The sequence below is a fragment of the Notothenia rossii genome (genome assembly GCF_949606895.1).
Source record: "Notothenia rossii genome assembly, chromosome: 2".
NCBI classification, from domain to species: domain Eukaryota; kingdom Metazoa; phylum Chordata; class Actinopteri; order Perciformes; family Nototheniidae; genus Notothenia; species Notothenia rossii.
Window position 1 is genome coordinate 51,972,433 of NC_136904.1, and position 12,529 is coordinate 51,984,961.

General features: G+C 39.8%; 1 protein-coding gene across 2 annotated transcripts in view; it reads right to left on the minus strand.

Moving 5' to 3' along the window:
• The window catches only part of arnt2 (aryl-hydrocarbon receptor nuclear translocator 2), a 143,452-nt gene that overhangs the window by 37,853 nt on the left and 93,070 nt on the right, over nucleotides 1-12,529 (minus strand). For both annotated transcript variants that reach the window (XM_079664798.1, XM_079664797.1), the window contains exons 11-15: nucleotides 11,603-11,677; nucleotides 11,200-11,351; nucleotides 2,675-2,750; nucleotides 2,244-2,367; nucleotides 1,867-1,969 (exon numbers count right to left, since the gene is read on the minus strand). In XM_079664798.1, the coding sequence (XP_079520924.1) occupies nucleotides 1,867-1,969; nucleotides 2,244-2,367; nucleotides 2,675-2,750; nucleotides 11,200-11,351; nucleotides 11,603-11,677 (530 nt within the window). The remainder of the gene's footprint in view (nucleotides 1-1,866; nucleotides 1,970-2,243; nucleotides 2,368-2,674; nucleotides 2,751-11,199; nucleotides 11,352-11,602; nucleotides 11,678-12,529) is intronic.

A 12,529-nucleotide genomic window follows, 5' to 3' on the forward strand; every position in this document is an offset into this window, starting at 1 on the left:
ATAGAGAATATGTGGGGTATTGTGAAGAAGAAGCTGAAAGAAACCAGACCCAACAATGCTAATGAGCTAAAGGCCGCTATTGAAGCATCCTGGGCATCCATAACACCTCAGCAATGCCACAGGCTGATTGCCTCCATGCCACGCCGCATTGATGCAGTAATCCGTGCAAAAGGATTCCCAACCAAGTACTGAGTGCATTAATGGACATTTTCAAATGTTTGATTGTGTTTTGCTGTTATAAATCTTTTTTTTTTACTTGGTCTGAGGAACTATTCTAATTTTTTGAGATAGGATTTTTGAGTTTTCTTAAGCTGTATGCCATAATCAGCAATATTAAAATAATAAAAGGCTTGCAATATTTCAGTTGATTTGTAATGAATCCAGAATGTATGACATTTTTGTTTTTTTAATTGCATTACAGAAAATAAAGAACTTTATCACAATATTCTAATTTTCTGAGACAGTCCTGTATATATATTTTTTAAATCCTCTGGAGCAGAGAGAGGAGCTGTGGATTATTGTTATTGATTAATGCATCAGTGTTTCTTTGGGTCAAACACACTAAACTCACAACTTAAAATGAAAGCGTTTAGTTTATTTAATAAAAGAGCACATGTTCAATGTGAAAAGTGACAGTAGTTATAGATTATTTGCAATTTGGTGCTATATATATATTTAAAAAAAATTAAATTATATATATATTTTTTTTAAACACCTCCAAGACAATGGTAGGGGAAACACTGGATAGTGTTTAATCAACGATAGGTTTTCCCCCCCTCAAAGGTGATTGGTTCTCTGCATCCAGGTATTATTGTGATTGGCTCTTGGGCCACATCAAAATTAGGCGTGCTGTCATCCTCTCATACTGACACCTGACACCATACATACACACGTAGGGAGAGCCGGGACGAAAGTAACAAGGGACGAAAGTAACGGAGCGATTTTATCCGAGCCCAAACAACTTTGACCGGCCAAATTACGTCAGAATGGTCAGCACTCAATACTTAACAGACCTACTAAATATCAGGTTTAACTGTCAGGAGTAGTGTTGTCATGATACCAACATTTTGGTTTCGATACCGATACCAAGTCAAGAATTCCGATTCCGATTCTTTTTCGATACTTTTCTTAAAAAAAGGGAAACAGTCTTAAATGTAATTAGTGTGCTTTATTTCACACCAGAACCATAACCATAACACAAACTTTTAAACAATGAGAACAATAAATAAAATAAATGACAAGAATTCGTATTAAATACAATTAATACATTTCTTACAGACAGGCCTCATGGTGTCTGTAGGCTTGCCTTCACTGTCAGAGATATAGCTAAAATACATCAAAATTTCACTTCTGGCGTCTTTTTTGTCAACAAGCCGAGGCGCAGCGGCAGTTGCACTCCCACTCACAGCCATGCTTCTTGTTTTCTCACATGCTCTGGCAGCTAGCGCGTGCACGAGAGAGGGGAGGCACTTGAGCGTGCTTGAGAGGGACTGGACTGCAGGCATGGCTGCAGTGCAGGGATTGGAAGCAGAGCGCTGAACACACACGGCTCTTATTAAAACGGCGCTTTCTCACCGGAGTACTTTCCCCCGTCATTCTTAAAGTACCGATAGTAATGAAACGGAGGAATAGTAACGTTTTTAACGGCAGGGTATCGGGTATACCTTTCAAGTACCTTTTTTGAAAGTACCTTTCACGGTACACCGTGCAACACTATTCAGGAGTCAGTGTCTCTCCCCCAAACTCACACACATACAACTCGATATGAACTGAAGAGCCGCATGAAACTAGTCAAAGAGCCCCATGCGGCTCGAGAGCCACCCCTGGCCTAGAGGGCCCTGACGGCTCGCCACTGTCACACTGTACCTAAAGCTCTTCCCAGAGTGTCCCTGCTGGAAGGGGGAGCTCTGGGAGTACAGCTGCTGTCCTCCAGCTGTGGAGGAGGGGACCATCATCTTCTTATCTGCAGCTACACACACACACACACACACACACACACACACACACACACACACACACACACACACACACACACACACACACACACACACACACACACACACACACACACACACACACACACACACACACACACACACACACACACACACACACACACACACACACACACACACACACACACACACACACACACACACACACACACACACACCAGGGTCAGCACTATGACAGGAACTAAGACGAGAATATATAGGTCACGTGAGTGTGTGTGCACGTCTTACAGCCGGAGATGCCGCTGTACATCTCTGCGAAGCGGGGGTCTCTCTCCTGGGAGAACAGCACTTCTGTCTTGTCGATGTTCTTTCCCGCCTCGTGGACTCCACTGCTGACACCGGCCACAGGCACCTGAGGGGGGGGGATAATGGTTGATGTTAGGGATGACAGACCTAAGTCAAACAAATTAAGAATACAACACACGTTTCACAAGCGACTCTTTTTCAGCTTTTCAGTGATTAGCCAATCAAAAGAAAGATGTTGAGATTAATTGACAATTCTAGTTTCCTACATCCTGAGAATGACTTCCCAGTAAGGACTGCTCTATTCCTGCTAGTGTTTACTGAACCTGTCTACATGTGTTATGCAAATAAAATGCACAACATTAAGTGAAAAAACTGTTATTTGCTGATCACATGGTGCCAAGGTGGAGGGATACCTGGGACAGGTCGTAGGCCGTCAGTCCGTCTCTCTGGTGCACCTCCAGCTCCGCCTGCTGCTGCTGCTGCAGCTGCCTGCACCCACACAACACACACTCCATCAGCACTGCACACTGACACATTCAGTATTTGAGGCGTACTTCGTTTTAAATTCCATTTAATAAGACAACTTTCATGATAAAAAAAAAGGTAATCTACATATCATTGAATCATCATGTAGTGTTCTATAAGTGCTGTGGAGCAGGAATACATTATTTCTTTTAAAACGGCTTAGTTGAAGAATGGATTCTGTTTGGTCAATTTGGACATTCCAGAGGACTGCTATTTTTCCCCGGCAGACCGCTGCTAAGGAGAAATGGATGTTGTGAAAGTTAATGTTGTATTTTTGTCTTCACTACTCGTTGCTTTTCTGTCTTATTTTTAAATATGTTCAAAACTAAAACTCTTTTGAAGAATGATGACCATGCATATGTGTATGTGTGTGTGTGTGTGTGTGTGTGTGTGTGTGTGTGTGTGTGTGTGTGTGTGTGTGTGTGTGTGTGTGTGTGTGTGTGTGTGTGTGTGTGTGTGTGTGTGTCAGGGTTCCTGCAGGTTTCGCCAACTCAAATTTAAGACTTTTTAAGACCTTTTTAAGACCACTTTGAATAGAATTTAAGACCTATTTCACGGCAAGAAAGTATGAAGGAAAATTGCTATGAAAGAAGAAATACGTCCCATAATTACTTACAAAGTAAATGTATTCATGTTCAACATAAGAACAATGACTGAACATAACAGCATAACAGTACACAGAACTGTGTTAGTGTGTTAGACAAAAAGTGTGTATGTATGTGTGTGTGTGTGTATTAGGGCTGTGCAATTAATCGTATTTTAAATCACAATTACGATTTTGGCCTGCACAATTACGAAAACAACCTAATCGAAAAAAACTATTATTTTGCTTTGCTAGGTTGTGACAGTGCACTACAACATATTTGATCTAATTAATTTTTGTCTAATTTGTTTATCGTATTTATATATGTTAAGTAGCTTGTGGAAGTGCTCTCCAAAATATTTGTTGATCTTGTTTATTGGTATTTATTATTTTGATATTATTTATTTAAATGTATCATTTAATTAATTGTTGTATTGGTTTTTCAGTTGAATTATACGTTCAGGGTAATCAACAGTTAAAAAGATACTGTTCAAATTATTATTTGTTTTTATTTGTTCAATAAATGGATGTTTTCAAAGTCAATGAATAATCGTATTTAATAATCATGATATTAATTATTGACCAATATAATCGACATTATTGCCATAATCGAGCAGCCCTAGTGTGTGTGTGTGTGTGTGTGTGTGTGTGTGTGTGTGTGTGTGTGTGTGTGTGTGTGTGTGTGTGTGTGTGTGTGTGTGTGAGAGAGAGAGAGAGAGAGAGAGAGAGAGAGAGAGAGAGAGAGAGAGTGACAAGAGCTATATTCCGAGTTAAAAGCGAATTGACGACACTACACGACAGGAGTAGAGGTTTTGGGGTTTAGGTTTGGGAGGGAGGAAGGAAGATTAGGATTACAGATGTAGCACTTCATTTCAGACTCCAGTTTACAGCTTCCTGCCTACGACCTGCCTAAGACCAGTATAGAGGAATGTTAAGCCCTCCCACTATTTTCCAAGAGGGCGTTGCCAGATTTTCTATTTCAGGTTTTAACCAGGAGATGGCGCTTCATTCACAAATACAGAAAGACAAGTTTCATGGACTTTCAGTTGTGTTTTGAAGAGCATTTGAACACATCAATATTTTAGATCAACTAAAGTATATCTAATCTTGTAATTCAATAATATATAGTCTTTATATATTAAATAATCATAATAATAATAATGTTAAAGATAAAGATAAGATAAGATGTTACTTTATTGATTGAACATTTTAGTTTAGAATGTGCTGTCCCACGGCAATTCAGAAGGCTCACAGGTCACATTCCGACCATTATTTAAAACAATAGGTGCTTTCACACCGTCGACAGTTTGATTTGTATAGAGGGAGCTCTGTGGCCAGTGTTCGAATTACCCATTTGCTTTCGGCGGGGCCCTATTATTCAGTGCACATCCTGCTACTAAATATATCAAATGCACGCTCTGTTGACTGGTGCAGCAGCAGTTAAGTAAAGTTGGAACGATATTGGCAGATTCAGATTTCACGGATCAATAACTCATGAAAAAAACGTTATTCAGACACAAATGACGTCTCCTAAGTACCGTGGTAAGGTTGACAACGAACTACATTTTTATCAAAAAAAGCCAATACGTGCTGTCCTCCAAACTGGAAACATTACATTGGTCTGTATCCGCAGCCGGAGAAGAAATGAGTGCTCAGGGACCGTCTGCAAAGTGCAACTCCGAAAAAAGAGAATACAATAATATTCAATCACTATTATACAGCTTATTACTACCAAACTCACTACACACATCAATAGTCTCCTGTTGGTCAGACTACAGCAGAGAGTTTGGAAGAATGTGCTTTTGAATCATTTTGGTGAATATTTCTAATGTAAAATCTTCAATAAATATGGCATCCTCTTCAATAACGTTACTATTATACAGTATATTTATACCAAAGTCACTACACACATCAATAGTCTCCTGGTGGTCAGACTACAGCTGAGAGTTTGGAAGAATATGTTTTTGAATAATTTTGGTGAATATTTATAATATAAAATCATGGCATCATCTTCAATAACCGTCTATACCTCCTGGATCATGGGTGTAATCCTAGACGGCACACAAGAGCAGATGGCCAGGCAAGAGCTAAAAAAGGTGAGTGAAACTGATTATTCAAAGTATTTGCATCCCTTTAGTACTGTAGGCTTGAGAAAGGAGACTGAACTGTGTCTACAGGCAAATTCCAGCGTTATTATAATCATGCAGTTTTTGGAGACATTTGTGTTGTTTTTAACCAATACATTTAGAATATAAGCTTCCCTTTTTTTCTTGTTCCTGTTGAGAAAAATAAAAAATGAATACTGTGTAAATGAAATTATTGTTTTGCACCTGTATATTATAGAAAATAACACTTATGTTTACATATTCCCCAGGTTTTTCAGGTCACATTTGATGTATATGATGGAGCCATTGGATTTGCCAATATAAGAAATCAAAACCAAACCATATTCTTCCAAACTCTCTGTTGTAGTCTGACCACCAGAAGACTATTGATGTGTGTAGTGAGTTAGGTAGAAATATACTGTATAATAGTAACTTTATTGAAGATGATGCCATGTTTATTGAAGATTTTACATTATAAATCTTCCCCAAAATTATTCAAAAGCACATTCTTTCAAACTCTCTGCTGTAGTCTGACCAACAGGAGACTATTGATGTGTGTAGTGAGTTTGGTAGAAATATACTGTATAATAGTGAAGTGATTGAAGATGATGCCATATTTATTGAATATGTTACACTATAAATATTCCCCAACATTACTCAAAAGCACATTCTTCCAAACTCTCTGCTGTAGTATGAGCATCAGGAGACTATTGATGTGTGTAGTGAGTTTGGTAGTAATACTGTATAATAGTGAAGTGATTGAAAATTATTGTATTCTCTTTTTTCGGTGTTGCACTTTGCAGACGGTCCCTGAGCACTCGTTTCTTCTCCGGCTGCGGAAAGAGATCAATTTAATGTGTCCAGCTCGGAGGACGGCGCATATTGCCTTTTTTTTTTATCAACATGTGATTGTAGTTGCCAACCTTACCACGGTACTTAGGAGACGTCATTTGTGTCTGAATAGCGTTTTGTTCATCAGTTATTGATCCGTGAAATCCGAATCTGCCAATATCGTTCTAACTTTACTCAACTCGCAGCAGCGCGGATTCGATCAATTGCTATAAAATCACTCTGCTACTACTACAGACGGTGTCACTACGCCGGCGGCTGTGGCCGTTGTTGAAGCGTCTTCAGGCACCGCATCGGCAGGCCTCTCCCTCGGTGTGGAGCTGTCAAGCTCGACCCTAACGCCGCTTACAGCCGGCCAACTAAAAGTTGTTTTCCATTCACGTTGTCATTTTTAGACTCCTTCGCTTCTTTGCTTGTGAATCCAAAAGCTGTGACTCTTGGCTGTTTTTGTTTTAGCATATTTTTTATTACAAAGCCAGAGTTAACAAAATATCAATATGAACATTTCAAATGCCGCGCCAGCAACACCGCCGTAACCATAGCAACGTAAGTAAGAATGCAGCGCAGCCACGTACAGATAGATGAGAGTAACACCAACGTCACTTCCGGGCAAAAATTATGGCCCCGCCCACTTTTGGGGGAAAACAACGCTGTCATTTGAATGGCGGTCAATACAAATTCTGAAGTTTTTGCCCATCCGATCAATTTTTTTTGAAAACCGTGGATTTTTGGATCTTCAAAGAGCTCGATTATGATGGCCAGTCAGGCAAACAATTACATTCGATCATTGGTAATCGACAATCGGTCTTGATATATGGTAAAATTAAAATCAGTAGACGAGGCTGTAATTTCTCCAGCTGTTACTCTCATGAGTGAGGCGGAACATAATAGTTTTATCATGCCAAAAAGCTGCTGTGTCGTTTATTGCACCTCAAACATTAAAACAAATCCAGAGTTAGGTGTTTCTGTACTTCCTCTAAGAAGAAAGGACAGTAACAGAAGATCTCTGTGGCTTCAGGCTCGATCGCCATTCAAATGACAGCCGTTGTTTCCCCCAAAAGTGGGGGGGGCTGTAAAGTGACGTAGATGTTACTCTCATCTATGAACATCGATAGCCTACTGCTATATTTAACCATATATCTAGCCCGATCGTCTATTTCTAATGGCTTAATGAAATTGTTTGCCTGTCTGGCCATTGGAATCGGGCTCTTTGAAGATCCAAAAATCTCAGTTTTTTTTACATTTCTGATCGGATTGGCAAAATTTCAGAATTTGTATTGACCGCCGTTCAACTGACAGCATTGTTTTCCCCCAAAAGTGGGCGGAGCCGTTATTTTTGCCCAGAAGTGACGCATTTGTTACTCTCATCTATAGCAACACCCAGACATATACACAAATATAAAACAAATATTCAGAAACTGTAATGAACAATAACTATTATTTATTTCAAGAACTGTTATTTACAGAAACTCAACATTTCTAATCTGTGTGACACAAATATGCCCGATTGTTTTGGGCTCCCCCTATTTATCTCAAAGTCAGCCTTCAGGGTTGCTCCCCCCCATTTCGAACAGTGTCTGTGGCTGAATGGCCAGCGATTAGGTGCGGCGCATTTATCATAGGTGACCAGAGCAGATTTCATTTAAAAAACAGATCTGATTTTAAAACTATTTCAGCGCTCATAAAGAATGATAAGAATAAGAATAATGCGTATTGAACTGGTTTAATTAATTAGTGAGTTTATTTAACACTAGAACCGCCAATCGGGTCAATTTGTGTGATGTGTGTTGTGTGTGTGCAATGTAACTTTTTTTCAATAAAATATTAAAGTCTCCCAGTCCGTGACTTTTCCTGAAAGTGTGTTATGTAGCACCCTATGTTGTTAAAAATTGCATTCTAATAGCGGGATTTGACGGGTTTAGGTAGGCCTATACAAAAACCTCTGGCGGTTCTAGTGTTAAGGTAATTAGGTACAGTAGAAGCCCTTTTTTTATCAGTAACGAATTTAGCAGTTGAACATAAATGTCAACTAACTGAGGGTCACTTGCAATGACAGTGTTGTGTCTAACTGTAAGCTTGTCACTCAGAGTAACCTACAGTTAATTTAGCTGCTGGAGAAGAAAGATAAGGGGGGGAGAGAGCTGTGGTTGATGGGCCATTAGTTGTGTAAATACACAGCTGAGAGCTGCCATTTCATTCAGACTGTTTAAAAAACGGTAACAACGGACTATTTTTCTTAGCGGATGCATGTCAATTTAAATCAATACATACAACCTATTTTTTAAATCAATAAAAACATTTTCTAAATCCATAAAAGCATTTAAATTAATATTGGGAGTCATGTCATTACTTTGTTGAGAATGTGGCCGTGTAATAAGCCGGATAATTTGCAGCGACTTGTTCCTTATGGGGAAAATAACACCCGTCATGCAGATGAGGATCCCTCCGCTACGCTTTGGGATCCTGATCGACCGACGAAGCTCCATTAAAATATAAATCTTTTTGGTGAATTACTGAGTTTAGGCACGTTAATAACGTTTTAATGAAGTTGAATACAGTATATTCATATGTGTCAGTGATTTCATGTCAATTCGGCGAACATAAACATAAATGATCGTGGTGAAGATGATGATTAAATTAGGATTAAAAATCGAGATCCGGGCTGCATTTCCTCTCGTTCGTTTTTTTCGACTAAACAACATTATTTTGTTAAATAACACAATGGTGATGTTTTGTAAATGATTACATGTCTCTTATTTAGCACAGAGTATGATATCCGTGACATATGGATCTTAACAAAGTTCCGCTGTACATCCAGCGTACTGTATCTGACTTTATTTCACATGAGCTCCCATTATTTCCCATTATGTTTAGGAGTTTCTCCTAAATTCGCCAGTTAGGAGCTACTTTTAGCCCTAAGATCCTTTGTGAATACGGCCCCAGGTGTATATCAGTATGTAGTGTCTCTACTTTAAAGAGTCCTCTACTGCTGATATTCAGGTGTAAATCTGTATGTAGTGTATCTACTTTAAAGAGTCCTCTCCTGCTGATGTTCAGGTGCACATCAGTATTCTGTGTCTCTACTTTAAAGAGTCCTCTGCTGCTGATGTTCAGGTGTATATCAGTATGTAGTGTCTTTACTTTAAAGAGTCCTCTCCTGCTGATGTTCAGGTGTATATCAGTATGTAGTGTCTCTACTTTAAAGAGTCCTCTCCTGCTGATGTTCAGGGGCCGTATTCACAAAGGATCTTAGGGCTAAAAGTAGCTCCTAACTGGCGAATTTAGGAGAAACTCTTAAACATAATGGGCGTGTCAGTCTTAAATTTAGGACTCCTAATTGTATTCACTAAGAGCAATTCACAAAGTATTTTAGGCCTAAAAGTAGCACCTAAGTTTAGGAGAGCTTAAAAGTCCTCGAGAGGACTCCTAACTCAGTAAGACCTATTCACAAAGAATCTAAAAATGGCTGCGAGACGAAATGTTTTGGAGACAATGGAAAACTGTGAATTGATCAAGAGATATAGGCAAAATCGTGAGGGTATCAAACTTGTTGTGAAATTAGTGCGGGATGCAATAACATCCCCGACTAACACGAATAACCCGATTAGTCCGGAAATAAAATGTTGGCAACACTACGATATTTAGCAACAGGGAAAATGCAACTTTGCAATGCCGACGATTTAGGAATATCGCAACCATCAGTCAGGCGTGCTATAAACCAAACCATCAACGCGCTCTCTAGACCACATATCATCCAACAGTTTATCCGGTTTCCTTTGGACAATCAACAACTACACAGGATCAAAGCCAACTTCATGGCAATTGCAGGTATGCCCGGTGCTATGGACGGGACGCACATAAAAATAATTGTGTCATCAAAAGATGAGGACGTGTTCGTCAATAGAAAGAAAGTACATTCCATCAACACGCAGATTGTTTTCATTCATCAGGATAGGGGGACTTGAACGGCGGTATGGGCTGTTATTGAAAGTGTTTAAGTGCTGGAAATATGCTCATTGGATAATAGTTTGTAGGGTGCTTTTAATTGCCTCCTTGATTTAATGCAATTTACGTATTTTTATTGTTTGCTCTCTCTCTTTAACGTGCATATACAACGTCATTATCGTGGTCTGGACAAACTGGTCATCATGCGTGTATTCTGCTAACTGCACTGTCCATAACTATTTGATAGGAATACATTTCTAGCCTAGGCTATTTCCTTGTTTTTCGGTGATTTAGTGGGCTCGTTTGTGGGATGCTGCGGATGAGTTTCACCGAGACCGCCTGCTCTGAACAACCAATCACCGTACTGACCGCTTCTAAACTCATGCACGAGAATCGACGTAATCCATAGCAACGGCGCGTCACTCTTAGTGATTTATCCTTAGTATGAGTAGGTCTCAGCGGCTTTGTGAATAACTTTTAAGAAAAAACTCCTACGAAAAATGTTTTAGCGCAAGTTAGGAGCACTCCTAGCGGTAAGATAAAATGCTTTGTGAATACGGCCCCTGAACATCAGCAGGAGAGGACTCTTTAAAGTAGAGACACTACATACTGATATACACCTGAACATCAGCAGGAGAGGACTCTTTAAAGTAGAGACACTACATACTGATATACACCTGAACATCAGCAGCAGAAGACTCTTTAAAGTAGATACACTACATACTGATATACACCTGAACATCAGCAGGAGAGGACTCTTTAAAGTAGAGACACTACATACTGATATACACCTGAACATCAGCAGGAGAGGACTCTTTAAAGTAGAGACACGACATACTGATGTGTGTGTGTGTGTGTGTGTGTGTGTGTGTGTGTGTGTGTGTGTGTGTGTGTGTGTGTGCGTGTGTGTGTGTCTTTGTGTGGGACCCACTTGACGTTGGTGTTGGTGCAGATGATGTACTCGATCTCGTCAGAGTAGGGATTCTGGAAGGTGAAGCTGCTGGTTCTGATCAGCATCCACTCCCTGTTCTTCATCCTGAAGCGGTACATGACAGAGAGAACCTGGCCCTTCAGCTTCACCACCTGCAGAGGGAGGACCACATTCAGGAGTATTCATCATTTAATATGCTTAAAATGAGCCATTACACACTAGAACCTTTATTTTTAGATTCTGATGCCAAGACGTTTGTACTTTTATTTTACTAAGATTTTAAACACAGCACTTTGACTTCTAAGTATCTTTACAATGTACTATTGCTCCTTTTACCAAAGTATAAGATCTGAGTACTTCTTCCACCACTATATCTGTATTCCTGACTGTAAGAAGAACCCACCTGCTGGAAGCTCTCTCTCAGGTGACTCTGGTCCTCAGGATGGCAGAACTCCAGGATGTCTTTCCCCAGCAGGTCCTGCAGGAAGACACAACAGATTTCATCTCATCAATCCAGAAGTTATCGTCATGAATAAAGTGTTTAGTACTCAAATCAAAACATGGAAATAGACCGTGCAGAAGGAATGCTGTGGTCACAGATTTGTTTTCCTCTAAACTCGAATCAAAAACAGATCTGAGAGGGTTATGATGCGTTCACACCGGAGGCAAAATAAAGATTCGCCAAGCATCAGCACGAGTTTCACCGCGGCATCATTTGGGTTTACTTGCGTCACATCAACTGGACGCGCTGGAGAGGAGGTGGGACTTATTTCCATGTAGATACCGACAAAAAAAAAGAAAATAGGAACAGCCTTCCATCTCGTGCACAAACTTATCTCGTGCCCTCATTGGTCATGTGCGCGTTCGTGTGTGTTGGAGGAGGGGCTCTGTAAGGAAGTCTGAAGGATGGGGCAGATTTTCTCTGGTTGTGTACTTTCAAATTCTTGCGCACTCGAGCTGGTTTCTCCGTTCTTACCTACCCTACCTTTAATGCTTTAGCAAGTGTGTCAAAAGACGTTTACAATCTGTGTTTTCTGAAAGGATATTGGATCAATCAGGCTAGGCTAAGCTACCGTTGTAGCTGCTCAGTCCATGCTCAAAATAACGTCATATAGACAAAAATAAAGTAGCAACCTTTCACCTGCTAAAATAAGCGATATCTATCCTATAAGGTAAAATAATCATTCATAAAGATTTTAAGTTTAGTTCAGGTGATAAAGTGATTCACAGACTAGGTGCAAACCTTTACTTAAAGCAGGAAGCTAATGAGAGAGTGCAGGTAATAATGCAGGTAAGAAATAGGACAAAGGGTCTGAAGGAATGTCACAAA